Source organism: Anser anser (assembly GCF_964211835.1).
Source record: "Anser anser genome assembly, chromosome: 10".
Taxonomy (NCBI): domain Eukaryota; kingdom Metazoa; phylum Chordata; class Aves; order Anseriformes; family Anatidae; genus Anser; species Anser anser.
The window spans coordinates 11,518,856-11,546,094 of NC_139730.1; the positions used below are offsets into that span (position 1 = coordinate 11,518,856).

The window sequence follows — 27,239 nt, forward strand, 5'->3', positions numbered from 1 at the left end:
ACCTCAAGCCCAGGGCGAGCGCCTTCTTAACGCCTATGCCAGGAGGCGGTTCGAGTCCCACACCCCAACGGAGGACAAGGATCTCGTTGGTCTTTCCCACCCTGGCGTGCCCACAGCCACGTAACCCCGAAAAGCCAGCACTTTGTAGTCATGCAGATCACGCCCCTAGTCCCTCCGCGGGAGATATCAGCGCTGCTGTTGAAAGCTGGTGCCAAGTTCCTTCCCCGACCGCTGTTGCTGGTCAGCATGCCTTTTGGCTATCGCTCAGATGTTAACACAGTCAATGACTTTGGACCCAATGGCTCATTAGAAAAAAATTACAGGCTTCTGCTCAACTGGCAGGACAGGCCCAACGAGCAGCGGTCTCTCTGCAGTGCCCATGAAAACCAACATCCTCCTCCTCCCACATCTACCCCGTGACCATGCAGAGGCACACATCCCCCTCCTCCATGCGAGCATCAGCTCTGGATACCGAGCGCCAGCCACCTCGCTCTCCTCGCACGCAGAAAGCTTGGAAAGCCAGCAGCCCGACACGCCAAGCGTGGCCGTGGCCAAGTCACGGCCGAGCTCCTCGGCTGCTCTGCCACGCTACGGGAACGACGGCACTAGGAGAGGGATGACTGGCGCTGCTTTTTCTGCTGGTCCTTCAAGCCAAGCCACCCGCAGGCGGGCAGCAGCTGTGGGGCTGGCTGCTCCTCCCCTGCTCAGGTCCCCACTCTCACAAGAAGGTTTACAATCTCGATAAGACGCCGAGCAACCTCAGAACAGAAGCAGGCTGCGGAAAATAATCAAATCATCAGCAAGCGCTGACCTGGGTTTCGGTTTCAATCAGGGGATGATCTCTCTACAGCACCCAGCCCTGCACTGAGAGATGTCTTCCGAAGCCTCTGCTGAGATGAGATGATTACGGCCCTGCAGAGGCCAAGCTTGCTGGTCACCGAGGGGACACGGACACCCCCATGGCCACATCCAACCTCACTGCTGGCTCTCCTTGGCCAACACCACTGAGCACAAAATCGTCAGCCTGAACTGGCGCCAGCTGCCAAAATTACCTGTTCACACTCTCGGCACCGGTGGAAGCTCACACGTTACACCATCCTGCCCCACGGTTTACACGCGGCCACACTGCAGCTTCCCGTACCCCCAGGTGAGCTGCAAAGCCTCTCCAAATCCTCGGCGATGCAAAGCACCCAAGAAGGAGCAAAGGCACGAGCAGCAGACCTCTGCGCCGCAGTAACCGTCTGACGGAGCGGATCGCGTCTGCCAGCAGGGGACACGAGTGTGTCCCTCTCGGACAACGCGGAGGTCCTCAGGCTCTGGTGGATGTTTGTGCTTCCAGCCGTGTCCTCCCACATCCGTCCTCCTCCTGCATGGCTCATCGGAGCGCTTCCAGCCCGCGAAGCATTAACGACGGCCTGGAGGTTTAAGGCAGCAGTGGCTGGACCGCGCTCGCTTGCTCTGCGTGCCGGCAGGACCAGCTCCCCCAGGAGCCCTTCCCCAGGTCTCCGGCGCAGCCTCCGAGGCCACCCAAGGGCCAGCTAGTCCTGCAGGAGGTTTTTGGCAGAGAAAGCTCATCCACAGACAGCTCAGCCCCCCAAGCACGCCAAGCCCATCCTGTGCATCTCAGCGGATCCAGGGCAAGAAAGATGCTTGAAGGAGGCAGCAGGCTCCTTTGGAGGGGGTCCAAGAAAGCAAACTGCTCCTGAACGCTATGTTTTCCGAATCCGCTGCAATAAAATACGTGGAGAGGAGCAGGGAAGGGATGCCTGGCTTCGGTGGAGCCCTCGCCCCCAGCACCCTGAGCCTGCGAGCAGCGGCCAGCTGCTTGCTTGTGCGTGCGGAGGAGAGGAAGGGCACCTGTGGGTTTTGAAACTGTTCAGCTTCCTTCCACTTTGCAACAGAAACCACAGTGCAGCACAGGAGCGTTTAATTACAGTTCCAGCTCTGCTAATTATCGCTTGGTCACATTTGTAATCTGCATTACGCCACAGCGCATAATAAGCAGCTCGCTGCGATCTCTCTAATAAGCGAGGAGGCTTTATGGGATTTCATATTTCACCCTGCACTGGAACAAACAGAGCCTCATTTATCAGCCATTGGGAAAAGAGGCAGCTTGCCTGCTCTTGCCCAGAGCTCGAGAGCAAAAAAAGCCCGGCGGCCGGGCAGGAGCAAAGCCCCCAGAGCTGGGGACACGTCCCAGGCAGGCGACAAACCTGAAAGCCAAGGCAGAGGAAGAAGCGGGCAGGCAGATCAATCCCCAAATTCCCCCCCGCCACCCCCCACATGCCTCTTATCTCCCAGTGCCGCAGCTTTTCATCCTCCTGCTTTATCGAGGCGAGGCGATTCGCCTGCTCGAGGCTGGGGGCAGAGAGGCAGCGCACGAGGACTGATGTGGGAAAGGAGAGAAGCAGGCACTCGTTAGTCTCGCCACATGAAAAACTGCGTGGCATGGGGGCCCCGGGTACCATCGACCACCCTCACCCTCTGCCGTGCCATTCCCTACGGGGCCGGGTGCCAGGAGGTGCTGGTGCCTCTGGCATCTCCCCCAGCCAGCGAGCGTGGGGCTGGGGAATGGAGCAGGCTCCTTAGAGCAAGCCCTGCGCTGTTGCAGCTTCCAGCATCCGACACACACTCACTCCCCTGGGCAAATCCCTTGGTGTTCCTGGGCCCGGGATCCCCTTTTGGCAGAAGGGCATTTCTTTCTCTTTCCTTGCAGGGTAGGTGCTAAGATTTGGGAGCGCAAACGCAGCCGGAGGGAGCTTGTTTGTCTTCCAACAAGAGTTCAAGCAGGACGATGTTTCCCATGCCGGCTCCGGCCGTCCACCCGCCCCAGCTGAAGCCTCGCTAATGAAAGCCCTTTGTGTTCCTCGCGGAGGCTTTCCCATCACGAGGAACGTGCTCTCACCGCCGCCGAGGACAGAGGTGGAACGCAGCCAAGCCCAGCGAGCGGCAGCCAGCATGATGGGAAAATGCAGCTCCTGCCATCCTGGAGCCGCACGGGCTCCGCCGCCGCGGCCTCGTTAGCGTCCGTTGCCGTTAAGGGGACGCTGCGTCTTCAGGGCAGCGATCAGCTAATGGGAGAGGGATGGGCACGAAAAAATAAAAACACGGTGCTAGTTTTGGTGCCAACCTCTGAACCACCTTGCTTCGTGCAGGGTAAAAGCAGGACTGGTATTTATCAATATTTTCATTCGCTCCCAGTAACCAAAGTCATCTAGGCACGAACAGTGCGTTTCTGAGCACCGAAAGCCAAGAGGTGCGCCAAAAACCAGGAGAGCAACCGGCACTGCACCTCGGAGGGCAGAGGTGTTAGCGGCCGCGCGGTGTCGGCGTGCCGGCGGAGCTGCACCGCGACGCGCTCGTCAGCCAGTGTCTCGCGGCGTGAGACTGCTCGTGCACCCGCGGCAGCGTCAGGCTGCCCCACGCTGACCGGCTAGGCAGCACAGCAGCCCCTTTTTCTCGTCTAGAAGGGTCCTGCATAAACCGGAGACAATAAAAGAGTGTAAGTGCTGGTCACAACCTGGGTGGCGAGGACCACACGCGGACCAGAACTGCTCCATCACAGAAGAGTTGCTTGAGGCTGCAGCCAACGCTTCCCACGTCCTCGCAAGGCTCAGCCCAGCGTTTGGGAGCTTCAGTGTTGTCACTCCTGTCCTGCCTGGTCACCGCATCCCCAGCAGCTCTGCTTTTTCATCTTACGGCCTGGGAACAAGAGTTTCAGTCTCCTTGAGGTGAGGTAACCGTGGAGGAGATTCATCCCTCAGGTGAGCACCTTTGGTTGGCATCTCCAAACCTGAAAACCACGGCACCTGAGGTGCCTCTGCCCCGTGCAGGTGACCTCGGCTTTCCAAGGATTTCTAAGAGTTCTTCTCCACCCTGACCCCCAAAGTTGGGTGTGCAGAGCATGAACCACTTGCAGAGCACCCTGGGGACAGGAGGAGTCGAGCATCTCTGTGGCAAGGAGCTGCCAGGTTCCTGCGGACCGTGTCCTGCACCCCAGTGTCACCAAATGCCACTGGCACAACCCTGGGAGCAAGGACGCAGCCGGCAGCACGGTCCCAGGCCCCGACCCCAGCGCTGCCGCCCACTGCCCTTCCCTCCTGCCCACTGGAGGGGGAGAGGGAGGCTGCTGACATCAAGATAGGAGAAAAAAAACAAAACACATGTTTTAGGAGAAATTTCCCCTTCCCCATCCTGGACAAAAGCCAGCTTCAAGCCTCACGTCAGACATTTTAATGCATAATTAAATGCTGTTTGAGTAGGAGATGAGGATTTTTCCAGCCCCTGCTGCTCAGCGTGCAGAGTCCTCTAAGGAGCGTTTCTTGGCCCAGATTTCCCTCCTCGCCGGCTCGTCGCTGGGAGCTGCTGGGTCAAGTGCAGCATCGCCGGTGCCAGCCCTGAGCTGGGAGGGAGTCAGCGAGCCCAAAACCACAGGATTAGGTCTCTCCGGTTTCTTCCCGACAATAGCAATGAGGCAACCAGCTCCCGCTTCTCAGGGATCGCGGCGCTGCCCCAGCTGCCCTCTGCGAGAAGGCGGGCCCACCAGGCAGAGAGATTTGGGGTGGACGCCTGGGAAACCAGCAGCCCAGCAGGAGAGATTTCCCTTCCCAAGGAAAGCCACCAGGTCTCAGCTCCACACGGGGGATGGAGCCACGTGCATCCTTGCAGCAGAGCTGGGAAATTGCCCCCTTTCGGGAGCAGCCCCCAGGCTTCATCGCCGCCCCCCCGCAGACCTGCGCCGTGCTTTCTCTCCCCGTCGCTGCTCTCCGCTGGGTAAATCCCTGCTTGAACACAACCAGGCTTATCTCAGCACTTGCAGCATTTCGAGATCAAGAGGAGGCAGACGCTGCAGAGCCACAGTCTTGCATGTTCCTGTGCCTTCAATAAAGCCAGGAATAGTACCCAAGACAGACGTGCTGGCACCGAGTCACCTGCTCCAACCATTTACGAGACTACCAGAGCTGCTCTAGCAAAAGAAAAAAAAAAAAGTGCCTCGTATAGGAGAGAGGTGGCAAAGAGCAGCGACAGAGGGGACAGGTGACATGAGCAGGAGGAGTGGGGAAGGAGAAGGCCCGGATGGCAGCCCTGCGGGGTGACAACGGGTTTGGGTCTCGGGCCACCTGCCGCCACCAACCCGTCTGCACTCCAGCGGGAGGCGCAGCAGGCGTTGCGAAAAGCACCACGGCTCGCTCCGACACTGCGAGGTCGGTGCAGGGAAGGGGACAGACGCTGGGATGCCAGGCCAAGGGAGGACGGAGCTGGGTGGACACGCAGGGCCCAACCGCAGATGGCCGCGAGCATCCTTTGGCCCCCTCCTTCCCATGGCATCTGGCCAGCCTCTCACAAACCAAACGAAGCGGCCCGGCAGCCTTTAAAAGCAGGCTGACAACCACCAGGTACATAAAACCCGGCCGAAGGACGCAGGGGCTGCGAACAGCCAAGCTAGAGCCCACCCTGAAGTCCAAATCCGCACATCCTAGGCATCGGGACAAACCGGCTGGGAACACCCCAGGCCCGGTCCTTCCTGGAGAAGACCTTTCAGTGTGCAGGTGAAGACCTTGCTGTCTTGGAAGAGGTGAGAACGCAGCGTTCCCTACGTGCCCTGGGGAGGTGATGGGAATCCAAAAGTTCACAGAAAACCTTCGTCAGGATCAGCCACTAACGACCTCAGCCCGTGGCAGACGCTTGCTGGGTGCGGGAAGCTGGCAGGGCCGCTCGGCCGGCGGCAGGACAACGGCGCAGCTCCGCTTCCTTGGTTCACCCTTTTCGTTGTTTTTCCCCCCAATTTTCCTACCTCAATCTCGCGAGTCTAAACCTTGCTCTGCCCCAGCACTTCGCACCATGGCACGACTACACAGGCACACACGGCAGCGTGCAAACTGGGAGCGTTAATAATTAAGTCGTTTCATTAATTAATGATGCTCATCCAAGCACGAAGTCTTGCACAGTCCAAGTTCTTCTCTTTAGAAAGCCGCAGTATCCCTACGACTACAAAGTCTTAGGAGGAGGACATATCTGGCAGCAGTATTTCCAAGACTGCAGTATCTCTAAGACCACAAAGTCTTAGAAGTATTTCTAATATTTCTAAGAAATATTCCTTAGAAGTATTTCTATGACTATAAAATCTTAAAAAATAGCTTGACCAGATGCAGACCAGTCTCAGAACCAGGAGCTGAAGCGGCGAGAGCAGCTTGCGGGAGACCTGGTGCAGGAGCAGCAGACGGGGCTTTGCTCAGGACACCAAACCCTCCTCGCCTCTCCCAGCCCCGACTCGGTTTGGACGCAGTACCAGAGGAGGAGAATTTGATGGTTTTGTCCTGGTGGCTGCCGGGAGAGCAGCGATTGTGCTCAGCTCTGGACATCTCGTTCCCAAAGAGGATACGGATAAATTGGAGGAAGTTCCGAGAAGAGGACAAAAACAAGGAGGAGGCTGAAGGGATTGATCTGGAAGAGGCAATTAAAGAGCTAAAAATATGGATAACTTGGTTCAGTGACAGCTAACAGGGGACACGGCCGTAATCGACAATTCCGTGAGGAATGAAAACAAGCAGGAGGAGAGGAATTGCACAGGGTGATGCAGAGGGTAAGAGCAAGGAGGAATGGGATGAATTAAGGATGGCAATGTTTAAGAAAGGCATTGGCCACAGCCTCCTGGCAGTGAAACTGTTCCTGAGCACACGAGTGCTTTCCAAGCGGGAAAATCCTTCATCCTTCCCCGCTCTCCTCCTCCTCCTCCCCACGTCCCTCCACTGCTGGACGAGGAGGTTCATAAACAAGCAGATACAAAAAAAAATCCTTCATTCATCTCAGCGGCCTATCTACAAACAGCAGTTGGCGAGCTGGAGTGTGTTTTAAGCAGCTCTCCTGGGCAAGAAACCCAACTGCCTGCAGCTACAAGCAGCGCTGGGTATTTTAAGGTCTCGTGGCCTCCTGGCTCCGAGGCAGGAGAAGCCAAGCTGTGTGCTCAGCACTCAGGCGTAGAAAATCTGTTTGGGGCTGGGGATAGAAGGGAAGGAGATGAAACGAGGTCTCTGCAAAGCAGGACGCACCTCCGGAGGCACCGGCGCAGCTCCTGGGGCAGCTCTGCCGCCTGAGAGCTCTGCTCGGAGGGCACCTGCCCCGGCAGCACGCCGAGAAGTGCCGCGGCTCTCTGCCCTGTCCGGGCCACTACGGATCTGGGGGGAAATAAGCAAACCCGTCTGCCAGGCGCTGCGTTCGGAGTCGTGCCGGCACGTTGCACGCACGTCACAAAAGCGTTGCACGCACCTGTCGTAGCTGGGTATTCGAGGCTCCTGGAGAGGCTCAATTCCAGGGTGAGAGAGACGTATTTCAATGTGATAAGCGGCAAAGTCTACAAGGAGTTTCAGATCTATTTATCCCTCAGGCAAGAGGAGACATCTTCCTTCCATCTATTTAATATTAAAGAGCTATTTTGGTATGATTTTCACGTCCCAGTCCTTGCAGGCTGCACGTTTAGGAAGCTGCCCGCTTGGCTCTTATCTCTTCTTCTTTGTAGGTTTTGCTCGAGTTGCCAGGAGAGATGCTCGTGGTTTCTAGTCACAAAGCCAGCTCTGTCTGATGGCCTGATCGGGAGATTACAGGAGGGGAGCGAGCGAGAAATAAGCCAAATCCCATGATATCCACGGATGGGGGCAAGCAAGAGGAGGACGGCATCACGCACCCATGTCAGGAGATGACAAACACCTTCCCTCGTGCTGCCTTTCTGCGCTGCGGGTCCTGCGTCTCCCCCAGCTCCCCGCACCCCAGCAACCTTTCCAAAACTCCCTGCTTTGAAAGCAGCGCGGGACAACGCCCACGCTCAGGTCAACGCACGCCGCGCTGCCCCTGTCCATCCGGTGGCGGCTCTCAGGTTGGGAACAGGCAGGTGTCGGTGCCCGCAGGACACGGCAATTTAGACGGGAAATTCGTCAAGCCCGAATTCGTCAAACCTGCCAGCCCCGACAGCAGAGGAGCGCTCGCGGGGCAGCTGGGGAGAAGAGCTGGAGGCAGAGCAGCCCGGCGCTCGTCCTGCCCGCAGCCTCACCGGCTGCCTCCGGCACGGGCCGAGCGCGGCGCAGCCCGGCGGGATGTTTTCAGCACCTGTAAGAGCGCGGAGCAGCTCTGTGCTTCAAACGGCAGCACTATTACACTTGCAGCCATGCTTCTCCTTGAGAGCACTCGATGTAAAAATAGAAAAACATCTTCAAGTGACTGCTTCATCAGCTCCTCTGGTCTGCAGCAAGGGAAAGAGCTCAAGATCTGAAATCCAAATAAGCAGGGGGACCCTGAGAAGCTCCACAGGGATGGAAGCAAGGGGACGTTGACACCACCCAGATAAAGCTCTCCTCCAGCCCAGATAAGCCCCAGGTAGCTTTTTACCCTCCAACCGTGCATTTCTCAGCCTGCGCACGGAGAAACCCATCGCCAAATTTAAGCTAATGAGTAATTGCTCTCCTTCGCCACGGAACGAAGCCCGACACTTGCTTTTAACGAGACAGAAGATGGTCGCCGCTGAAAACAATCCCATCCCATGCCAGCAGTGGCCGTGCCTGACAGGCAGTATTTCTCTTCCCACCCAGGGAACCACGACCCTGCCGCGCACATGGGCACGCACGCTGGGGCGGAACCGCAGCCCGGGTCACGCTCGGCTGGTGCGTGGGATTTGTAGCTGGCACCCCTAAAACAAAGCAAAGATGCTGTCAGACAGAGCAAGCCCACCACAAGCGATCCCAATGTGGCAAGAAGGAGCAGGGTAATAAAAAGACGGGCATTTTTAGCACCAAACCCTTGTGGCCAGGCTGCTGCTGCCCTCTTTTCTCCGCCGAGCGCTGCCTGGCGGAGAGCCGCTGTGCTCAGCCCGTGTCGGGGGGAGCCGGTGCACCCGCACAGCGGCAGCCCGTGCCTGGCACCACACCAGCAGCATCTGCGTCGGGCTGCTTCGCCCCGGTCCCAGCATCGGGGAGTAAACACCAAGGGTTCAGCGCTGGCCTGGAGGCCGCGGCCAGGCATTATTCTGTAAAGGGGAGTCCTTACCAGACAGGGACCCTGCTGCCCCACAGCACCATGTCCCCAGGCTCCTCGGGAACATGTCCCCACATCGCCCACACCCCCACAATTCTTCATCTTTGGTTCCTAAACTGGGATCTTCTTCCAAGTCTGGGTTCCTGGGGTGTGGAGGAACCAAAAACACAAAACCAAGACGACTGGGGCATCACAGACCCTCCCGGGAATGCCACCGTCACCAGCTGTCACGCATGGGTGCTGCGACCCTGCAGGAGAGGATTCCCCGTTACCTACGGGACAGACCTCTGACTACCGCAACGGTTGGCCAACAGCACTGGATACCTCCACTTCAGCCTGAAGAAGCAAAAAAAAACCATTTCTGCCCCCAGATCCCTGCAATAAACCCCTCTGACCTCCAGCTACACCCTGAAAACACAGAGCGGGCGCATCCGTTAGCACTCACCCGCTCCTGCCTCGTACCCGATGGAAAGGAAGGATAATGCTTTAGCCGGGAAAAGCCACACAAGGCGCAACACGGACTGAGGGAGAGGGCCCCAGGCACCAGCTGCGAGCTCCAAGGCAAAGAGCAGCAGTTCAAGGCATCGGGCTGCTCCGGACCTGAAGGCAGGGAGGGAGGCTGCTGCCCCAGGGATCAAACGCGCGCGGAAGCAAAGCCTGCCAGGACAAGAAAGGGAGACGGCGGGCGCATCAGCGCCGAGATACGCTTCTCTGTCGTGGAGGCAGGAGACAAAACACCCGCGTTCGAAGGGCACCGTCTCGGAGAAGAAAGGTGATGGCTGGCAGATAACAGCAATGATGCTGGATGGGGGGAGTCTGGCACAAGAACTCAAGGCGTGCAGGGATGAAAGCCTCGGCGCAGGCTGCGGGAAGCTGGGAACGCAGCGGGGAGCCCTACTTCTGCCCACAGTGCAGCACAAAGAGCAGCTCCTGCTTCCTGCAGGAGCCCCCCGGGAGGCCAGCAAGCAGCGGTACCTGTGCCGCTTGGCTGAGGTGCTGCTCGGCCTCCTCCTCGCCCCGGCAGGCAGAGGAGAGCGAGGAGAGCGGATGCGAGCGTGGAGGCTGCAGACATATCTTGTGTTAATTGCATCAGCAATTGCTAAGCAATTAACGGCAGGGAGGAGAAGGAGGAGGAGGAGGTGTAGGGCAGCAGAGAGGAAGGGATGCAGCAACCGACCCTTCCCCGTGTGACAAAGCTCTCGCACGCTTCCCAGGAGCCACGAGCCACCGCAAGCCCCTGGCTCAGGAAAGCATCCCCACCACGGACAAGCGGGGACCAGAGCTCGAGCCTCCTGCCAACGGGACGGAAAGCGGAGGAGCCGGGAGGGCAGAACCCACACAAAGGTCGCCGGCCAGGAGCAAGTGGAGCAGCGCCAGGAGCCGTAACGGGGACAGAGATGGGCCTTGCTGCATCCTTCAGCCACGAGGAGCAGGTGCTGAAGGAAAAGCCCCAAGACAGCAGCACCGACAGCTGGAGCAAAAACCTCGGAGGCAAGGGAATCGAGCGGGAGCTACTGGTCTGATCCACAGCTGGAAAAGCCAGCCTCGGGTGGCAGGCAGACAGGTGAGGAGAGCATCCATGGGCACAGGCCACCGGATGGTTTGCAGCCTTCTCGCCTAACCTTCCTCCTCGTCGCATCCGGCAGCCCCGCCAGGCCCGGTGGCTGCAGCCTCCCCACGCCGCAGCTCCTGCTGCTGTTGGAATAAAGCAATACGGTGATTTTTTGCTCTGTTTATAGTGAGTGCCGGTGCCTGCCAGCGCTCGCAAAGCTCAGGGCCTGACTGTGCCCCCGCCAAGCGAATCCGCCTGCAGTTCATCCAGCGACATGAAATGGCTTTCAGCTCATTAACGAGCCTGCCGAGATCAAGGGAAGTCAGAGCTGCTCCATCCTCACCGGCTGGAAAGCGCTGCAAGCACGTACGCCTCCAGACCAGCACTGGGATGTCACATTTACAACGCTCCCTTTGCTCATTTCCCCTGCTTCCTAAAAGCCTGAGACACCCCAAAACTCAGCTCCATTGATCCATCATCCAGCACGGGGGCAAGCTGAATCCTTCCCAAGTGCTGGGCCAGATCCCAAATCCTCTGGCTCTTGTTAACAAACCTGCTGGCAGATCCAAAACCCCCTCCCCAGAGAGCTGGGCTTCAAATTCAGGAGGAGGAGAGGAGAAAGCTGCCGCACGCTAGAAAGCAGCCAGGTCCTATCCAGCCCGCATGGGAGCAGAGGTTTCTCCCCCGCCTGCACCCACCAAGGAGACTCCAGACCAGTTTTGCTGCATTGATCTCCCTGTTTCTAACGGGGGAGGAAAAGGATCAGCTTTTAGCACGGATGCACAAACCCCACTTGCAGCACGTGGTTGCTGGCACACTTTAACCCCTACGGGCTGGAAACCTGATGCACCCCCAGTCTGAGCACCAGGCAAACACTAAGAACCCAAGCTTCACTACAGCAAAACCAACACCAAACCTCCCTTTGCTCTCCGAACCCAGGCTTTTAAAGATGTGGAGATCTTCGAGATTGCTCTGGGTCGCGGCGCACTCGCCCAGCGACGAGGAGCGACGGTGAGCTCTGCAGAGGGGCAGCGCCACGGGGCAGGAGAGAGGCGCGACGCAGCGACCTGCGCGGACCGCGTGCCATTCCGGGTCACCTATCGATAGGAGCCTCGCCTCCGCCGCGGGCGGGGAGCCAGGCCGATTATCCGTCATATGCTGCAAGATGCAGTGCCAACAGCCCGGCCGAGATCACCCAGCTTGTTTGCTATGAAAAAAAAAAACAACTCGGATGCAGGCAACCGGCTTGTGTTCAAGCCCTTGCTTGCCTGCGGAAGGTGAGCAAGCACATCAGCCTGCGTTAAAGCATGTAATGCCTGGAGGCTGATCCTCCCTCGCACTCCTGGAAAGAGCGATGGAGAGCAGCAGGCAGGAGCGCTGCCAGCGGGGCAGCCCCCTCCCGACTCACCCCGACATCGGCCCCGGGGCGCTGGCAGCCTTACGGCTCCACTGGCTGCTCCCCGAATCTCGCTGCCGGTGCGGCCAAAGGGCTGGTGCTGGCGGTCGTCTCGTGCTCCTGGCACCAGCTGGATGGGAGTCGCTGAGAAAACCATCTCGGCTTGCGGGGCGCAAGCTTTCACGGGTGCTACCGCCCTGTTAACCTCTCTGACTCCCTTCTCCCTACTTCTCCCCAGACACAAGTATTCAGCACACGATGCCATTTCGTACTCCTTGGGGAGCATCAGAGCCTTTCCTCCCCTTGGGATCAAGAGTGGGAAAAGGTTCATGGTGCTCCTTTGACAGCCCTAGAGAGCAAGTACAATGCAAATCTTAGCACTGCGAAGAGCGTTTCATCCAGACTTTTAAGAGAGAAACTGAATTACATGGAAGAGAAAGTCAGGAAACGACGGCAGTGCAACTTCAGAAGTGCTTGGTGCTTTTTGTTCCCTCGGGTTCTGCCGAGCACCTCAGAGGAAGCCGATTTTCTGAGGGTGGATATTCAGAGCTCCCCAAAAACAGGGCGCACAAATAACCAGAGCGCCCTTCCTAACCACCTCTGAAAACCCGGACCAAAACAGCATGACCTTGTGTTTTGAAGGAATCCATAGGCCTGGAAGACCCAAGCAGCCCACACACCATCATCACCGTTGCTCGGAGTGAAACCTCTAAGTACAGATTTGTGGGCTGATGTACAGGGAGCCAAGTTTTCCAGCCTGTAGCCCCCGAGCTGCACTGTCCAGCCCAAGCAGAGCAGAAGCAACACACGCTCCACGAGGCTCCTCGAAGGGCTGAAGCCTGAGCTGCCCCGCATCTAAATAACAAATCTTCACCTGCGACTTCAAAGGCGGCTGCACGCCGGGAACCTGTCATTAGGTAATTAGGAACCTGAATTTTCACACCCAGGATCTATCACTGCAGGTCATGCCGCAATCAAGCCACCCACTGCACCGGGCTGCAGCCATGGGGAGCAGAAGCTCCGGTGCTGGCAGAAAATGGGAGCTCGAGGATCCGGGAAGAGAAATAAAACCTTGGGTTTGCGAGCCAGGCTCTGTCCCAGCAGGGCTTGCGTGCTAGAAGTTTAAGAAGGGGTTTGTTTGCTGACAGCTTAAAGGATTTAAGGGAAGGATTAACCATGGCTTTGCTGATGAGAGAACCGGTGGCAAACTCGGAGCAATCCCATACACATGGGGAGAAGCTGGAGGAGGATGGGGAAAGGAGAGCAAAACCAGCAGGGACGGCCTGCTTTGCACAGTGAACTTGACGGGGAGCTGCTCTTCCCAGCGTTACCAGCCCAGAAGATACAGGGAAAGCCTAAGGACAACCAGGTGCAGGGTCTCATCTTCACGGGAGAGTGCTGGGACTGAGCCCCGTCATTCGGGGAACCAAAGGTGCCCAGATGCTGTACAGGCAAGGCGTTTACAGCCAGATCAGGCTCACCTCCAGGAGGATATCGGAGAGAAAGGGCAGCAGGAGGCGGATCTGCTCCAGATTGGCCACACGCAGAGGAAGATGCCACTGGAGAGGTTCCTCCTAGCACAAGATGTCCGTCACCGAGCCCGACGGGGCTTGGGAGCAGATGCGGACGGATCGATGGGCTCGTCTGGCAGGCTGGAGCCCTGCGACAAGGACGTGCTCCAGCTGGGAGCGGCTAATCCGCCCGCCCAACCCATTCCAGCCGCTCGGCAAACGAGCACGGCCCCCTTAAGGGCAAGCACCATCCACGCGGATTTAGCTGGAAGAGGGTGGGGAGATCGCTGAGCTTGAAGCCACGGTCTGAATCTTATCTGCTGCTTTAATACCTATCAGTGTTGATACAGATTAAAGGATTAGTCGGGATTACTGAAGGCAACCCCCCTGGCACCAGGCAGCCAGGGTGCAGCGTTCCCCTCCTGCACCCACAGCCCTCCGGAGAGGAGCTGCCCCCCGAACAAGGATGCTCTCCGTGAGCGACGGCAGCCCTGCAACCTCAGCCCATCCGCAGGGGAGCAAGGCTGCGCTTTCCAGGAAGAAAAAGAAGGCTCGCCAGCTCTCACCAGGCTCGTTGCCCCTGCGGTTGCCTACCAGCACAAGTTCAGCAAGTCTTCGGGGACCGCTGGCACCAACACCAGGAGAAAGCATCCCGCCGTGCTCCACCCTGCTCGTTCCTACCCCAAGCCCTCTTTTACCAACACGTTTGTGCAGCCCTGGGAACCCGCCTGGTTAAAACCTGCCTTTTTTTTGCTGCTCGGCATAGCTTTTAATTGGATCATTTCCCTGACCCAGTTCCCCACATGGCTGCACAAACCCTCGAGCATCAGTGTGGGAGGACGTGATGGCCAGGACACCTCCCGCGACGCCCCAATGACCGCACAAGGACGCAGAAAAGCTCCCATGCCCGAGCCCACGCTGAGCACGTGCTGGAAAGATTTCCCCTCGAGGTTCCTTGTCTTCCAAGAGGTGCCCACAGCCTGATGCTGCTGCTTTCCCATGCGAGCTGGCGTTGGTGGAGACCCCACCAGTGGGGCAGGTGAAGAGGAGCGTGTCACCGAACCAGCGTGCCTCCCTTACCGGTGAATCCCAGAGCAACCATCTCCAGCCCTCGTGTCACTGCCCATCTGAGGGGCTTTGCAAATGAGATACCAAAGGTGGAACCGTGTCCACGTGCTTCCTCCTTGGGGATAGCTGGAGGAAGCAGAGCACTGAAGCAGTCGGAGACATGAAGGCAGGCTTGGACAGGGGGGAAGCCACCTCCAGCGCCTTCCAGAACAACCCTGCTCACGTCCACACTCCCGCATCCCGCTGCGATTCGAGCAGGTCACCCCTCAGACTAAACTGCAAACGGAGGGAACAGAAAACAAATGAGCAACACAACCCTGAGATTTCAATTTTAGACTAGAAAAAGCAAACAGTGTTTGCCCCCCCGTCCCCGGGAAGGCACAAGCTGCAGAAGCTGCGCCGGGCGCGACCGCCTGCCAACAGCAATAAATCCGGGGCTGGAGCCGTGCTGCAGCCCGCTGCCAGGACGGATCCATCAGCCCCTCCAAATTCTTGGCCCCGACCAAACAGTGGCTCCCTCCGGAGCTTGGAGGGCCTCCTCTGGGTTAGCAGCAAAATCGTTTATGGAATCGAGGCGCTCAGAGTTGGTCCCAGTTTTAGTCCTCCGCAGGGTCATCTCCAACAACTCCTGGCTGCGCTCGCGCTTTGCTCCCGCTCCCTCCGGCGCCGCCATCGTTTTAAATGAAGCACAGCGGTGGCAAGCTCAAGGCCCGGGAGGTGAACTGCTCACCAGGATCTGACGGCCGCTGATATTGTCACTGGGAAGGCCAGATGCCAAACACAAACCCCATGGCGTGACGGGATGCGCACGCCCAGCCCAACTGATGCGGCAGCCGACAGGAGAGGCAGAGCACGTCTCCAGGCCTGGGCTGGAGCCCCTGCGAGTCAGGAGAGCGCGGAGCTCCCTCCGGCAGATCCCCCAAAGCACGTGGCTTTATGCGGTTTTGCTGCATTACTGTATTTTGGAAGTACTTTGCTTCACGGCCACGCCGCTTTGGAGAACACATGCTGCGTGTACCTACACGGCTCGGCAGGGAGGAGTGTAGCTCCTTGTCACTGCGCCGTAGTTGTCAAACAAAGTCAGAGCATACGGACGTGTGATTTTTAGTGCAAACACTGCCAGAAGGAACATGACTAAGGGGGCAGAGTTGAGGCTGCTGCACTCAGCTCAGCCCTGCACCTCCCAGGTGCAGAGCGCCAAACACTCAGCGCCGGTACCGCACCAACCTACTTCTCGGACGGCTCCCCTCTCACACAATACCCGCAGGTATCTGTGTCGCGTCGTCACCGCTGCCTCCTCAACACCCGAACGCTCTGCCAGCTGTCGGGCTCGGCGCTTTGGCTTGGCGCAGGATCCGACGTTGTCCTGGCGGAGCAATTCGGTGCGCAGGGGGACACACGGCTCTGCAGGCTCCTCGCCGTCCCCACCAGCCTGACCGCGTGCGCTCGGGCCCCTCCTCGCACGGAGCCAGCCGCAAGCCCCCCGCAGCTTCCCTGGCCGCTCTGCGATCACCTCGCCAAGCAGGTGACAAACTCAGATGCGCTCGCAGAGCAGTTACAGTCCTGTGACCCTCAGCGGGAGCACTCGGGGGCTTCCTCCGGCTGTTCGTCATGCCCACACACAACGGGTTTTACAAGAGAAAGCCCTGAGAGCGACACTTTGTCTCAAGCAAAGATTATTTTTGGCAGGTTTATCAGAACAGCTCTCACTCCCTTCACCTCTTCTTGGATGAAAGCACATTTAGAAGAACAGTCCAGATGTTGGAGTATCAATAAAACACAAAGCAGCGGTACAATGCAGTTTTGAAAAGCCCGTTATAAATAAACAACTTGGGGGGGGGGGTTGCTCTCATAAACCAAATCTACATGCTCACCTCACCTGGAATTGGAAATAAAAGTTGCCTTGGGTTACCCATCTGCCGGACACGTGCACAAAAATGCTCCTGCAGCTCTCTTTCCCCTCACTGGTCAAGCAACTCGTACTGCTACATGGATTTTTAATCAAATTTCCCAAAATAAAGATTTGCAGGAGGAATCACAGAAGAGTCAAAGCCTCGGATGAGGAACTCGAGCCGCGAGAACACCATGAGAGAGTCGCCACCAGTTCTCGACCAGGTCTGGAGGGCTGCGATGAGCCTCCCATCGCAGCAGCGGCTTTGTCCGAGCAGGAGGACAGCTCTTCTGGTGCTGGGCTGGCTGCAGACCCCACGACCCACCGCTGGAAGCTCTCCTTCGCTGGCCATCCACGGATGCTCTGGACCTCACACCACCATTCCCCAGTCCCGCCAGCATTTACCCCTGCTACCAACAACTTCTCGAAGAAACCCAACCATATCACACTATCGCCCCGATCTGCACGGCCACTAAAGCAGTTATTTCTGTAAATTAAGCCATCCTCTTCTCCCAAGCTGGTGCTGGACATCTCCAGCAGATCTGGGATGCCTTTCATCAGCTGACAGCAAGCCTCCAGCGCTGGGAACAAAGCTCACTTCTTGGTCCCCTCTCCCAGCGTGCGGGGAGCAGAAGTGCTAAATGATCCGCTTTAACGGGCCAGAAGAAACCCAACCCGGCCCTGCGCCGGCCGCAGCCCCTATTTTCACCCTTTCCATTCATCAGCAGTCTCAGCACGAAGCGGGGTTGTCAGAAGATTTCTTGGATTTCCTTAAATTCTTCTGCCAAGTTCTGATTAAAATCCTCCTAAGTGGTTTTCTCTTTATTCGATTTCCTAGAACTGAGAAGTAAAGCAGTCCTGATAGCGGCGCTGAGTGCCGGCGTTAATAGCCACCGACGCGGCCGGGCCATCTCAGGCTCCCACGCAGGCTCGTTAGGATCAATGGGAAATTGAAAGCGATTCTCTTCCCATCTCCCCTATCAGGCCATCAGCTCCCAGAGGAGACTGGGTTTTAATAGCCCTGCTCGTGCGATGCTCGAAGCGCTCTGTCGACGTGGGCCCGTCTCACGTAGCACCTCCGGGTACCGCTTCGGTGCCGGGTTCGGAAAGGTTTGACCAGGGACGAGGGCTCCCGAAGGCACCGCAATAGGGGTCCCGCTGCCCAGGAACGGCCAGCTCCACCAAAATCCCACACACTCTGCTCGGCGCTGGTGGCTTCGGAACAGATCCCCCTGCCGGCACTGAGCCCTGCCAAGCTGAACTCTCGTTACGTGCCATCAAGTTTGGAGTCCGTGCCAAACCACGGCCCGCCTTGCCCAGAAAATCTGGCTGCTTCGGTGGGCCGCAGGCTGAGGCGGTTGGTCTCCTGCCCAGACACCAGGCACCTGCGAGCCCGGTCGCGCTCGTTCTTGCCGCCGAAGGCTGGAGACGCGAGGGACGCCGTGAAGGTGCGGCACCGCTCAGCCAGGAGCGGCCGAGGGAAGCCCCTTCCCTGGGGTCTTCGACCCGAGGGCTCGCACAGGCCCCAGAGGCAGAGCAGCAGGAACCCCGAAGCAGCCCGCATTCACACAGGAAAAAACAGAAAATACGGGATCTGCCGCTGCCCCTTCCACCGCGCCCTCCGCCTCTGAAGGGCCCCACAGAGGGAGGTGCTCCTGCCAGGAGCCAAGGCTGCGCCGCGTACGCAGCCTGGAAATCCCAGAATTGCCATTTTTGTTTTGGTTTTAATCCCCACGTGCCAAACCCACCTACAGAGAGGCACAGCCCCACTCGGGCAGGATGCGTGCAGGTCCGAGCTCCCGCTGGGTTACCCATCGGGGAAGACCTCCTGCCTTCTGCGGCCGTAGAAGGTGGTGGAGAAGAAGGGAGGCTGCAAGTCCCTCGGCGGCGGCAACCTGCTGCCTCCCGGCTGGGACACAGCTCCACCAGGAGCGATCCCAGCTGACCAGGCACATTTGAGGGTGGTTTCATGCACACAGCCTTTCTGTTGTTGTTTTTCAATGCAAGATCCAACCTCGCCAGGGGCCGTGGCTCTTCCCCCAAGTCTGGGCAGCTACAAAATGCTCTGCTCGTGGCTGTAGGGTTTCTACGGAAAGGCTGCTTTCCTTCAAAGAGGCATTCACAGCCCTTCCTGCAAAGGCTCAGCCCCTCCAGCTCCCTTCACCCTTGTACACAAAGTGGAGTATTAATAGCCGGCCTGGAAGACCATAAAACACTAAATACCTAAAGGGTTCCTGTGCCTTGAAATGTTAATGCTAAGCAAAAAAAAAAAAAAAAAGAAGAAGCCTTCCTGTTAGCAAACTGCTCGGGTCTGTGATATATATACACGCTTGCCTTCCTCCCCTCCAAGCCACAGAACAGCAAACAGCACGCGAAGCGCCGAATCGCCGCCCCGCTCACAAGGCGCCCCATAGATGCTCTCGGCTCCCCTGGCCGGGCCGGGCTGGCTTCGCCAGCTCTTGCTGATGACTTCGTTACCACCTCAAAGAGCTCGCTGGCTCCTCGCCATCCTCCCCTTACAGGATCCTTTTCAGCCTTCAAAAGAGGTTTCCCGGCCTCGCCCCAGAGCTTTCCTCTTCTTTCAAGCCTACCTCCCAGCTCGGCTTTGGTGCCCGTGCTCCCTCGGACTCGCCAAGGTCACCTCATCTGTGCCGGAGGAGATGCAGGAGCAGGGAGGGCAGGGAGGGCTCCCACGCTGCCAGGCCAGCTGGAAATACTCGCTCAGAGCCGGTACGGCTGCGTTAGCTGCATCCCTCGGCATGCCCAGCGCGGGACGGCGCGGCTCCACCACCGCACCACGTGGAGGTTTCCGTGCTGGGCCAGCCGGCGTGCGGTTCTGCCCCGGCTGAGCCGTCCGGCCATTCGAAGGATGAGAGGGGCTGCGCCCAGCACAAAGGCAGCGAACCGGCACCCGAACGACTGGAGGCAGGGACGGGGCGAGAGGGGACGCTGGGAACAGCGCTCATTTGCATAGCACCTGGGAAAAATCACATCGCATTTACATAGCTAATTGGGGGAGCGAGCTTCCTGGAATGAAATTGCTTTCTGGCTTGGGGTAGGAAAAAGAAAAAAAAAATAAAAAGAAGAAAAATAAAAAACGCAACCACCATTTGTAGCTGTAATTGTGCGCTCCCCACCTGCAGCACCTGCCAGCCCGCCGGCTCCCGGCGCGCATCCCGCTGCGTTCGGCACGGCGCCGCGGCTCCCTGCGGCGGGGGGAAACTGAGGCAGGGAGAAGGCGGCAGCGGCTCCACATTCACCCCCAGGAAGGGCAGCCGAGAGCAGCAAGGACTCCTCTTGGACGCAAACCGCCTTGGAGTTGCATCGCATCCCAGCCCTCTGAAGGGGTGGGGAACATGACGACCTCCTCTTGCTTGCTCTGCTTGCTCCCCGTGCGACTCACTGCAGCGTGTTTCCAGGGACCCCAAGCGCACAAGGGACAGGCAATATTTTAAGATCAATCTAGACAATTAACGAGTTTTAAACCAATTTCAGTGTCAAGAGCAGGGGAAACATCATCAGATAGGAGCACGCGCTGTTACCACAGCATATGAAAAAGCTTTGTGGTTAACTTCATCCTGCAAAGGGACATGCCTGGCCACAGCAAGCCAGGACGGACCCGTGACTGTTTCGGTCAGCTCGGATCTCGCAGTGACCTCTGGCTCAGTGGCCATGAGGTCGGCCACAGATTTGCCCAGCTGCCCAACGAGGGTGCTCTGAAGCCACCCGGCCGTGGCCCCGCGCTCACAGATGAGATATCGCAGCTCCAGCAGAGCAGCGGGAACGCAGAGCCACAACGGCGTGGGGAGTGAATGGCACCAAGGACACCGCACTCGCAGGAAACCTGGGGAAGGTGGCAAGTGCTTGATGAAGCAGCCTTAAAAAGCAAGGGGAGGGAGAAGGCAGAGAGCGCTGTGCTCCTGCTCCGCGGCCCTTCCCAGCGGCCTCCCCGGCTGCCAGGTGGAGGAGCAGATTTGCTCATTAGCGGATTATTCCTGGCACACTCCCCTTGCATCAGCTCCCCGGAAGGGCTGCGAGAGCAGCTCGCCGGTTTTGAAGCCTTCGGGGTTGCGAAGCGCTGGAGACGCCAGTGAATCTTCCTTTAAAGAAATCTCGCTCAGCCAGATAAATGGTGCTGTGTAGCAGGGGTCATTAGGCTAATAAGCAGCCACCGCCAGCCTGGAAGCAAAGCAACAAACACAAGAGAATCTACCAAAGCCAGTTAGCCTCCAAATCTGACCCATCTCAAGCAGTTACCATCTGCTAAGGAGTCTCCTTTGGAGGAGAAACCGGGCACATGAGTCAGCAGGATAGGTCACACGCTGGCCTTTTCATCCAAATCTCAAATCGCAAAGTGTCTGGGGAGCCGCAAAGCGCGCAACGGAGCGGACTGATAGCTTTTCTGAGCCAGGGAAGCAGCGTGCACCCAGTGCAAACCCCCCCGACGCGGAGCCCCCCCGCCTCCTTCAACCTCCTCGCTCCCGCGTTGTCATTCTGCCCCTGTGCTTTCCCAGCTCCTCCAGCGCGGCCGTGCTTCGTACCGCCGTGGCCTCGACGGGGAGCCGCCGGTCCTCGCCTCCGGAGCGCCGGGGACGTGCACCGCGACGGGGCTGCGCTTTGAGGTGAGACCCCGGAGCTGTTCGGTCGGCTACGGCAACGCAAAGGAGTCGTGCGTGGAAGCTACCTCAGCGCCTTGACTCGCCCTTCCTTCCCAGCGCTAACGCGGGGAAATCCAGCGGGAGGAGATGCAGTTTTCCCCTGCCTCCACTATGGAATCTTACGAGGTGGGATCAGCCAAAACTCCCAGCCTGCTACATCTAGCAGCTTTAAAAAAAAAAAAATGCACACATATAAATAACCTCTCAGTAGGAGCCAAAACTCAAAGACTAACCCCATGGTTTTAAGTGAACAAGTCCAATTTCCTCCTTTGTAGCTCTTGACACATGTTGGCTGCGTGCCCCCTCCTCGCCTTGTTCCTGCAGCAGAAGGCTCTGCACTGCAGGTCAGGGGACGATAAGGAAATGAGCAGTGTAATTTCCAAGGCCTCCAAACGCAGCCCTGTCAGCAGCTCCGGAGGCGGCTTACTCAAGCATGGCTGGAGAAAGGAAACCGCAGCGAGAGGAGCCGGCAGCTGCTGCCGCGCGCTCCCCGCCGCCTCCCGGGCGCCCTTGGCTCGGCCTCGGCCGGGGCTGCCAAAGCCGCTCCAGCTGCCGCTCCCTGGAAGGAGCCGGGGCGAGGGTGGGGAGCGGTGCGAAGCCTCGGCCTCGAGCGGCTCGCTGGGCTGGGAGCGCAGGAGTCGGGCGCACGAGGGGCTGCCCTGCATGCCCCCAAATCCCTGCGGGAGACGAGGCACAAGAGGGGACAGACACCGGCCTTCGTGTGCACAGCGAGACGCACGCAGCCAGCCATGAAGCACCAAGTGTTTTCCCTTCGGAGCTTTTCCTTCCTCACTTCAGCCCCGACAGAAGCAAGCCCACGATGGGCACTGCCCATCCATCACACACGGGTCAAAATCTCAAGCGTACACCCAAGCACGAGGCTGGGGCAAGCACACGACACCACATCTGCTTCCAAGGGCACCCTCTTCATCCTCAGCGCGATGGGACTCGCCGTGAGAGTGGCCTGGGTCTTGCCAAAGCCTCACACGGCACGGCAGTGAGCTCGGAGGGTTTTGCAGGTTAAGGCAGAGAAGCTGCTTGAATCATTTGGTATCAGAGCAAAAGATCTGCCCACAGCGGGGTAAATACTGAGGCCAATAAATGGTGTGCGGACAACAAAGCTGGAAGCTACGAGCGATGTGAATGTGCCATGCCGCTCTACCTGTGCCGTCATCAGCCAGCCAAGAAGGGGGCAAGCCAGAAGCTGGCGATGGCTGAGACACCGTGGCGGAGACGGAGCCGCTTACACCAGCGGGATGAAGCAAGACAGCGGCACAGGGTTGAGGGCCGCGTGCAACGCGCTGCTCCCAAAATCGGGTTGGGTCCAAGCCCACAGCAGTCCCTGGGCTCTGCACAGAGCATCAGCCTCTTTGAGATGCAAAGCTGCAAGAAAATGCAATATCCAAAGTAGAGAAACGTCCCTACATGGAGGGGAAATGCAGGGCGAAAATGCACCGGTGGCTTCTGACCAAAATGACCAGACCCACCCCCCTCGCTGCCCGAAACCGCAGCGCATGTGACGCAGCGAGGGTTTTCTGAAGGGCCGCATCTCCAGCGGCTTCTGTTTGCCTTTTCCTCGTTTGCAGCAGCGTCACATCTGGACACTCGTCAGCAAAAACGCCCTCCTCCTGCTGAACAACCTCTCAATCAAAACAAAGCCGGAGCAGCAGCCAAGAGCTGGGAGGCTCTTTTGTTCAATGCTTGACGTCCCCTGGCCGGCCAGCACCGCCGTGCTCCCCCAAAATGCCATGCCCCCCCCCCCAAATGCCGTGCCCCAGCATCAGCGAGCCCAGGCACTGGTCCGCACGCACCAGAGACGGGCGAAGCAGCACAAGGCTCCCTGCGAGCATTAGGCTCCCGATCCTGCCCCCACAAACATATCTGGGGAGGGGCAGCGCCTGCAACACTTGTGCCCAAGCTAGAGGAGGGCACGTGGGGGGCCAGGGCACTTCACCAGGGAGGGCTGGATGCGGCCAAGCGCAGATACACACCTAGAAAAAGGTGCTGGGGCTGTCGGCGCCGGGTACAGCATGGCAGCTTCACCCCGGGCAGCAGCAACCACAGCAGACATCTGGTCACAGCGGCAAACATCTCCTGCTCGGTTCGCTGCCGCGACGCACAGATGTGAGAGGATGTCGGAAAACCAACGCAAGGCTCCCTTCTACACCCGGCAAGGACTCGAGGGCTGCAACACCCTACCGTGAGGTATTTAAAGAGCACAAAAGAGGAAGGAGGGGCAAGCGGCGATCTGCCTGTGGCACCGAAGTACCTTGTCAAGAAAAAATACTCGCTGCGAAAAGTGCTCTTGAATCCAGCCGGGAAGGCACATCGAAACCTCCTGGCCGCGGGCTGGCAGCTCGGTGCACGCGGGGTCCCTGCCCCTCTTCTTCGCCCCTCTCGCTCCCCGGACGGAAAGCAGCCTCCCCGCCACGCGCCGCAGCCCAGACAGAAGCGGGCGCAGCGCAGGGTGAAGCGGAGGACAGGTTGCCGGAGCCCAAAGGTTGGGCTGAGTCACGCCGTGACCGTTCCTGTTTCGCTCTGAGCGAGTTTCTCGCTTCCCAGCAGGGTTTGCCTCGGGGCGGGGAGGAAGCCGTCGCCCTCCCACAGCCGGCACGTACCTCTGCTCGCTCTCCAGATCCCGCGTGCCGTTGTAGATGGGTACCGGCAGCTTTCCTCCCCAGCCCAAACCCCACAGACCTTCCTCCGGACCCAGGCTGTTCAAACGGGGCTCAGCCCCTCCCGGCTGTGCCTCCACCTACGTGGTTTTGCCCGAATCGGTGCAGGTAAAGCAGCACGGCTGGCCTCCCGGTGCAGCTGGATGACGTTTGCTCCCTGTCTTCACAATCCCTACCTCACCTCGGCACTTCTACCCACAGGTAGGGCTTCTGCAGCTGAATCGGTGACAGAAATACAATTTGAACTGCAAAATGCAGACGAGGCTGTACGGGGTACGACCGAAGGTCCAGCCAGCTCCCACGCGGGCTTTGGCGGCAGCCAGCAGCAGATGGCTGCTCAGGAGCGTAGCAGCCAAGCACGCTGTGACACTTCCCAGGCTCCGGCCCCCCTCGGGGTCTCCTCAAGCCAAAGATGTTGCCCCAAACAAGCGCCCAAAGCATTCCTCCTCCACAAACCCGCCCAGGCGCCCGAGAGCACCAGTAAACGTTCAGCACCCGCGGCTTTTTGCGGCCATTCAAACCCATCACGCAGAAGAGCATCCGCTCCTCTTCCCGGAACCATTCACCCCAGGTCTGCTGCTGGACAGAACATGGAGACAACGCGCCTTCCCCACGCCACTCCTTCATTTTACAAGCTTCAGCCGACTGCCCCAGGAGTCTCCTTCCCTGACACACTCAGTAGCTTCTCGCCCCGTGACCCACCATCCCCACCAGCCTTTGCTCCAGATTTTCATGCTCTGCGTTGTTTTTTTCTTTGCAGATATCTCCCCAACATCTTGCTGATCTCAGCAACTCTCCCAAATCTGCTGAGCGCGGCCCCTCCTTGCATGCACCAATCCCTTCCTGGTGCCCAAAATCCCCCCGTCGCGCCCCGAGAGCATGTGCAGGAGCAACCCTTCGGGGCGCAGGCCAACGCCGCACCGCGCACCTGCCAGTCACAGCTCCCCCTCTCGCCACGTGCATCGACAAGAAAATCGACCCGTGGGCGCACCGGGACCGCTGGGATTCAGGGGCACGGTGACACCGCGCGTGCGACCGGCGCAAATGAGCTTTTGTAGGCATGAACACAGAGATGCGCGTACCTGAGAGTAGCCAAAGCGCTGCTCAGACAGACGGACAGACACGAGGCCAGGGCACGCTCCACCAGCAGGAGCTGCGGGGCTCCTGGAAGAGCAGAGGGCGTCTGTAGGCTGCTCCTGCCCAGACACAGCACCAGCTCGGCATCGCTGCCGCACATTAGCAGAGGAGCAGCACGTAGAAACCACCCACGGCAACACGGTGGCCCCAGGCTGATTGTCACTGCGAGCGGGACAAAGCCCACGTACCAACAGCAGGCCAAGCAAGGAGGCTCCTGTCAGCCCTGCACCTTGTGCTTGCTCGCACGCCCACACGGATCCCGCGTTTACGAACACACGAAGGTCTCCTCTGCACATGATGCAACTGGAGAGAAACAGATTCCTCGGGGAGCTGCGGGGAGCTCCAACAGGCGGGGTGAGGCCGCTGGGAAGCGGAGCGTGGCAGCCAGCAGACTGGAAACCCGCAGTGCCCTGCTCTGCTGGAGGTGGCACGGGAGCAGGGCATCGCCCTCCCATCTGCCCAGGCTCCTCCTGCACAGCTGCAGGGACTGGGGGTCTCACAGGTGCTCGGCACCGCCACCGCCTCCACCCGCGCCCCGGCCCCTTTCTTACCTTCTCCGATTTGACCTTTTTCAGCTGCCGGCACTCGCTTTCCCCGTCCTCCAGCTCCGACTTAACTCCCAAGGGATTGAGCGCAGCTCCCGTGTCAATAGCTATACTCCCAAGCTGCTCGGCAGCAGCAGGCTCTGTTCCCTGGCCACCATCGTACTGTCCCACCCTCACCGCCAGGGCCAGGGGCTGCAGCACACCAGGCTCCTTCTCCGGCGGAGCCCCCGCACCCTCACTCCTTTCCTTCTTGCTTTTGGATGAACCACCCTCCTTGTCCTTCTTGGAGCCGGCCACGCTGCGAGATGCCTTGGCCGACTTCTCCGAGCCCTTGGGGGTGACGGCAGGCACCAAGCCACCAGAGTTTGCGCCGTCCCCAGAGCGTCCTTGAGCCTCCTTCTTGCCGCCAGCTCCCTCGCTGGGGGTGAACAAGGAGGTCCCCGGGGCTGGCTTGCCACTGTCCTTACCACTCTTGCTCCTTTTCGACTTGGATTTGCCCTCCTTGCCCTGCGGGCCTGGCACCGGGCTCACAAACTTGATGTTATCGGGCAGGGTCGCCACCGCGTTGGGTGCCGGCAGCCCCACCTCTTTGGAGCCCGACATTTCCAACTTCTGCTGATCCTTCTCCAAATCAGCGTCCAGATCAATGATGAGATTCCCTACGCCAATGTCCCATTCATCCCCGCTGTCGTACGTCTCTACCGGGTTCGCATCGATTCCTTTCCCTCCGGAAGCTCCGCTGCTCAAGGACATCTTAGAGTTAACGGCCCCTCACGGTTCAAGGCTCTTCCCTGCCTCCACGCCCCGGGGGTCCGCAGCGCGGCTGCACCTACGTCCTTGGGCTGCCAGCGGTCGGGGTCTGCCCAGGTGACGGCATCGCTGCTGAAAGGGAGAGCAGAGAGAAGAGTTACAGGCGAAGAGCACGGCGGGCACCAGACAACCCCTCTGGGCAGGGAGACGCACCACGGGCGGCGTGCAGGCAGGGGACCGGGACCAAGCCGTCCCCGCGCAGCAGGTCCCCTCCAGGCCACCAGTGTCACTTTGCATCCCCCATTACCCAAACCCCACGTCGGGCCCAGCCAAACCTCCACCGCCAGGCAGCAGGCTCCCGCTGCATCCCCGCCGCGTCCCCTCCTCGCCGTCCCTGCAGCAGGAGCCATCTGGCATCGGTCCCTCGATCGATACGAGGCCCTGGCAGGTCACGGCTCCCGGCTCCAACAAGACATTACTCACACATTCCCCGCTCGCCATTTCCCTCTGAATTATTGAGCGCTCCCCGCGCGCTGCCCCTGGGATGGAGGATTGATTCCTCTCCTGCCAATGCCACCCACGGCCAGGGGCTGCTTGGGGGGGGCTCCTCCCTGCTGCCAGGGACGAGGTTTAGTGCCTTGGTGGCAAATAAATCCCAGCCCTGGGGCACCCACGACGCAACCGGCACTTGGAAGCATGAGAGCCGTCACCGAAGGCCAAATCGCAGAGGAAAGCGCCGGCTCTCCATCTCACATGCCCCAAGCCGGGACGGCGAGAGGCAGCACCGTGCTTTAGGGCCGTGCTCCGAACCGTCTTGCCCCGAACGAGGGGGAAGGCCGGGCCGTGCCACACGGGTACCTGGTTTTCAGACAGCGCAGGGCCGGCTCCCGAGGCACTGCACACCGACACGTCCCTGGGGGCGGCGGGGGGGGGCGAGGAGAACAAAAAAAGAAAAGCCAACGCAAGCCGGGAAAGCGCCGAAGTCGCTCACTGCAATGAGCTGGTGGCAATTACATTTACGAGACGTAATTAACA

At 59.1% G+C, this 27,239-nt stretch overlaps 1 protein-coding gene and 1 long non-coding RNA gene across 5 annotated transcripts in view; both read right to left on the minus strand.

Moving 5' to 3' along the window:
- Positions 1-27,239, minus strand: part of ZNF609 (zinc finger protein 609) — a 53,241-nt gene that overhangs the window by 14,933 nt on the left and 11,069 nt on the right. For 3 of the 4 annotated variants that reach the window (XM_083849655.1, XM_083849658.1, XM_083849657.1), the window contains exon 2: positions 25,461-26,336. In XM_083849655.1, coding sequence (XP_083705781.1) covers positions 25,461-26,207 — 747 coding nt within the window. In that variant the 5' untranslated portion in view covers positions 26,208-26,336. The remainder of the gene's footprint in view (positions 1-25,460; positions 26,337-27,239) is intronic. The other variant, XM_083849656.1, reaches the window with a different exon arrangement.
- On the minus strand, positions 1,397-25,454 carry LOC310904625. Its single transcript, XR_014588482.1, has 3 exons — positions 25,098-25,454; positions 24,855-24,936; positions 1,397-8,677 (listed from the first exon to the last, which is right to left on the minus strand). It is a non-coding gene; the product is annotated as an uncharacterized lncRNA (long non-coding RNA).